The sequence below is a fragment of the Oryzias melastigma genome, unplaced genomic scaffold (assembly GCF_002922805.2).
Source record: "Oryzias melastigma strain HK-1 unplaced genomic scaffold, ASM292280v2 sc00260, whole genome shotgun sequence".
In the NCBI taxonomy this organism is placed as follows: domain Eukaryota; kingdom Metazoa; phylum Chordata; class Actinopteri; order Beloniformes; family Adrianichthyidae; genus Oryzias; species Oryzias melastigma.
Window position 1 is genome coordinate 185,478 of NW_023416894.1, and position 4,701 is coordinate 190,178.

General features: G+C 43.2%; 1 protein-coding gene across 1 annotated transcript; it reads right to left on the reverse strand.

The window, feature by feature from the left end:
- Nucleotides 1-58: 58 nt before the first annotated feature.
- LOC112141628 (zinc finger BED domain-containing protein 1) lies at nucleotides 59-2,300 on the reverse strand. The gene is made up of 6 exons (XM_036210841.1): nucleotides 1,540-2,300; nucleotides 1,309-1,453; nucleotides 962-1,193; nucleotides 727-864; nucleotides 582-638; nucleotides 59-494 (listed from the first exon to the last, which is right to left on the reverse strand). Exons 1-6 carry the CDS (start codon nucleotides 1,730-1,732, stop codon nucleotides 432-434), a joined length of 828 nt encoding a protein of 275 aa, XP_036066734.1. The 5' UTR covers nucleotides 1,733-2,300; the 3' UTR covers nucleotides 59-431.
- Nucleotides 2,301-4,701: the final 2,401 nt, after the last annotated feature.

The following is a 4,701-nucleotide window of genomic DNA, read 5'->3' on the forward strand; positions in this document are numbered from 1 at the left end:
GGCTTGGGACCGGCACAATGAGACCCTGGCTTGGGCCCCCTCGTGGCTACATTACAATGTTATAGTTACATGACTTTACAAAACTAACAGTGAGATCTTATGAGAGGCCCAACTGAGGACCATCAACACTAACAATTTTTTTGCAGAAACATTTGCATATCTGCTTTTTCTGGTAAGATTCTGGATCTTTCAGGACTTATGGTGTCTCCAGCTGTGGAGAACACCCTCTCTGATGGGGTGGAAGATGCCTGAACACATAGAAAACTTTCAGCCAGTCCTGAAAGCAGGGGCAGAGTTTCTCTCTTGCTCCACCACCAAAGGGTAGCGTTATCCTTGCAGGGGATTGGGGCCAAACTTCTGTACAGCTGGATCTCCTGCTCGACTCTCTGTGCCAGGGAAAGAATGGGTTGCCGTTGCTGGAATGACTGCAGCTATTTGTCTTCCTCTTCAAAGAGCTCCTCCAAAGCAGTTTTCTTTAGCTTTACAGGTGGCACCTGAAATTAAATTGACATAATAAATTATTAAGAAAGAATTGAATAATCAATCGCTTCCAAATTATTATTAAACTAAATTAAATTTACGTAGACTTCTTCTTCCTCATCGAACCCTTCCTTCTGTGTTTCTTCTTGCTCTGGGAGCTTGATAAGAAATTGACAAATTAAAAATAATTCTTATACACATAAAGGTGTCACTCTTGTAAGGAAATAGATTTTCAAATTCCAATACCTCATCTGCTGCTGCTTCTGTGTGTGATGCTATTGCTGCATTCCTGATCCTTTCCCAGACATCACCATTCTCTACTTTGGATTTAAAACGTGGGTCCATGATGGTGGCCTCCTCTAGAAATCTCTGGACATCAGTGTCCTTGCATTTTTAGAAGGGTAGAAAATGTAACATCATTACATTTTCTAGGTATTTATGGATGCCATTTTATTTATAAAAAATAGATTAACAATTGTACCTGGTAACGTTTGGAAAGATCTTTCCAAATGTTTTCCTTTATGCTCCTTGTGAAGGGAGAGTCATCTTCACGTACGGTGTAGTGTTGCTGCAGTTTTTGCAGAATGGGCAGAATCTCACCACAGGTTGGACTTTTGTCACTGGAGACAGCCAGTGTGGAATAGTAGTGCTTCCGCATGAGCAGCACAAATTCCTCTGCTTTTCTCAGGTCGTCGTTGCCCATTTTAGCCAGTCTGAAATTTCAACAAAACACAAATGCATAAAATATGTGGCAAATTGAACCAAAATAAAGCATGAGTCTTTGTTTAAAATACATAACTCTATAATTATTATAATAATGCTACTTGCCTTTCCTTTTCCATAGACTTTCTGATTCTTGGGTCAATGGCCGTAGCCTGGATGGCAGAAAACTGCTCACAGAATCTTTCCATCATCAGATAAAGAGAGTTCCACCTGGTCTTTACATCTAGGAGGAGCATATGCTTGGGCAGCTCTGAGGAGGAACATGCACAATATGATCATGATCTAATGATTTACAAAATGGTTGTGTTATGACACACACTACTACAATAAGCTTACTGAGCAAGTCTTGCTTCTCCTTAAGGACCACTTTTGCCATGTGGGACCTCTTCAGCCATAGGATAACGGAGCGAATTCTTGCCTCCCAGTTGGAGATGGCAGGGCAGTGATAGAGCTTCTGTGCCCCAAGGTTCAGGGTGTGTGCAAAACATGGAAACTTAATAATATTTAGTTTTTTAATAGCTACATCCATATTTCCAGCATTGTCAACAGTGGCTGCCACAATCTTTTCTCCGACACCGTACTCCTCCAATATCCCATCAATCTCCTCTGCTACAGCTGTCCCTGTCTGTGCTTGGTATACTGCCTTGGTTTTGAGAACCTTTTCTTGAGCCTGGCCATCCTTCACATAATGTAGTGTTACAGTGAGGTAATGGTCCTGGCTGAAACTTGTCCACCCATCAGCAGTGATGGCTGCCTTTGACACAGGTTTAAGCTCGGAAATAAATTGGCTTTATCAACCCCATACCAAGCAGGGATCAAGTGATTGCTTAAAGTGTCTCTGCTTGGAGCTGTGTACTTGGGGTTGAGAATCTTTGTCATCTCTCTAAAAAATATGAGCGAAACATCTGGTTAGAGGAGAACAACTTTGACATTCCCTGGGTTAGACTATAATTTAACAACTGTACTCACTTATCACTTACCGAAAATCAGGAGCATCTACTGTGGAAAACGGGTGCAAACCTTTTACCACGAATTTTGTCACTGCTCTGTGACATTCGTCCATCCTCTCCTGCGACATTTTACTTTTCCCTGCCTCCGTGAAAGGAAATGCTAACTGCAGACTGCCGCGTGAGCTAGTAGCGTCTAAGCCAGCCAGACTCTGCCTGTCTCTCTCGTGGTCTTTTTTATCTATCACAACAGTGGGTTTTACAAGAACGATTGTACTACCGAAGAAAAAAGTTATTTTAATAGTTACCTTTTGTGTTAGCAGAAGCAGGCGTGCTGGAATCGCTGTTCCTTGGTTGCATTTCCATTGTTGTCCGTAGCGGTTCAAAAACACGACATTCATTTAAAATGATTCCGTGTTTTGTGAGCAAATGTTTTTGCATATTCGAAGTATTTCCCCCTTTTGTCGAAATACCTACTTTGCAAGCATTGCAAGTTGCTGTGTTTTCATCTTTTTTAATGAAATGTAACCAAGCTTTGGAACACTTCTGCCGCCTCGTCTCCATGTTTTTGTCGCTCTACTGCACAACGTAAGTTTCTGTAACGTACGTGATGACGTCACGCGCGCAGACCGGAATCGATAATGGAATTGTTTGAAATAATGGGGGTTGATTCCAAGGAATTGTTAAATCCGGAACCGGTTTTCAACAAAAACCGGTTCTCGATTCCCATCCCTATCCACCTGCAACATAAAGGTCTTGCCAGTATCCAAGGTTTTGAGGAGCAGATAAGACTGGCTCCTTGCAGACTGAGGGGGCCACTGTACAGGACAAGGGTACTCACACACTGGCAGGGCTCCTCACCCTGCCGCTGCGTGTACGTCGCAGTCCCTTGTCTTACAGAGGACTCTGTCTCTGCTGCAACCCCTCCAGCCACAGCGAACCACTGGGGGGTGGTGCCGTCACCTCCTCCAGTCACTCTCAGCTGCCCCTTCTCTTCTTCTCGCTCCTCACTGCCGGTTCCAGCTTTATAGGCAGGGCTGTCACTTCAGTGATTGAGCACCAGGTGTGTCCAATCTGGGATTCTGTCTCAGAGGTGAAACATACAACACAAAACCCAAACAAAAAAACATGCAAATACAACCACAAAAAGAGAAAAATGTTTCACCTCAAAACATACACACTTGTCTCATAGCAACAGGGCTTTGGCTCAATTCCCAGATGGGACATTTCTGTGTGGAGTTTGCATGTTCTTCTCCATGGATGCATCGGTTTTCTCCGGCTTCCTCCATCAGTCCAAAAACTTGTAGATGAATCTAATTGTCCCTTGGTGTAAATGTGGGTCTGTGTGGTTGTATGTCTCTGTCCCAGAGATAATCTGCATCATCTTCAAAAGAGACGACATCACAGTGAATCTGCAGACAAATACAAATTCATTAGTGTTAAAAAAAACGGGAATGTTTTTTAATGTCACAATAAAATATAGGAAAATAATGGTTGTTTCTTTATCCTGAAATTGAGTCTTGGCATCTGGACTTCTTCCTTCAAGAAAGATTTGAAGTCCAGATGCCAAGACTCAATTTTAGGATGTCACCTGGATAAATGAGAACTGGACTCAACATTGAGCTTTCATGTTGCTGTGTGCAAACCTTCGGCATTGATGCATGTCGCTTGTTTACATGCTGACAAACATTTCCTGTCACGTCACATGTGACGTGACAGTTTCTTCAGAGATCTGAGTTCACATTTTGACTTTTGGGTATCAGTCAGGATTTTTTTCTTTTAAGTACATTACTTTTTTAACATAAAAACAAGCAAAAATCATTTTTTTTAGCTTTCAACATTTGTTTTTCAGGAAATTATTATCCTCCCCACGACACTACCAAATCAAACTAATTTTAGTACATAAGGTGTCTCTATGTCAAAAAAGCTTGTGTTTGTTCATTAAATACGTTGTTGATAGATTGTTATCTTCCTTCTAGAGTAGTTCAACCTGTGTGAAAAACTCTGGATCTCATCCCACCATGAATAGTTGCAAAGGGCAAAGGTCTTAATACGATTCCAAGATGTTCTGTTTTGAAAGTAGTCGTGGCTCTTTGAAAATCCAAAATTAGGTTTATGTTAGGTAGTCTGTAAGAGGACCCCGAGTAAAGCGTCAAAAACAGAGGGCAAGTTTGAAAGTTTTATTGCAGAGGGGTGCAAGTCCGGGGTGAGGTGAGGCCGAGGCTTGGAGCTTGGCTGGCAGGCAGACTGGATGAGGGCTGAAGCTTGGCTGGCAGACAGACTGGATGAGGGCTGAAGCTTGGCTGGCAGACAGACTGGATGAGGGCTTAAGCTTGGCTGGCAGGCAGACTGGATGAGGGCTTAAGCTTGGCTGGCAGGCAGACTGGATGAGGGCTGAAGCTTGGCTGGCAGGCAGACTGGAGTTTAGCTGGCAGGCAGACTGGATGCAGGTTGAGAGCTTAGCTGGCAGGCAGGCTGGAGTTTAGCTGGCAGACAGACTGGAGTTTGGCTGGCAGACAGACTAGATGCAGACTGGTTGAAGTTGTTCGAG

Coding starts and splice junctions, on each gene's coding strand:
- LOC112141628 (XM_036210841.1), bottom strand. CDS start 1,732: ATGGATGTAGCTATTAAAAAACTAAATATTATTAAGTTTCCATGTTTT. Junction 1,194..1,308: donor AAGTCTATGGAAAAGGAAAG/GCAAGTAGCATT, acceptor TTGAAATTTCAG/ACTGGCTAAAATGGGCAACG. Junction 865..961: donor ATCTTTCCAAACGTTACCAG/GTACAATTGTTA, acceptor TAAAAATGCAAG/GACACTGATGTCCAGAGATT.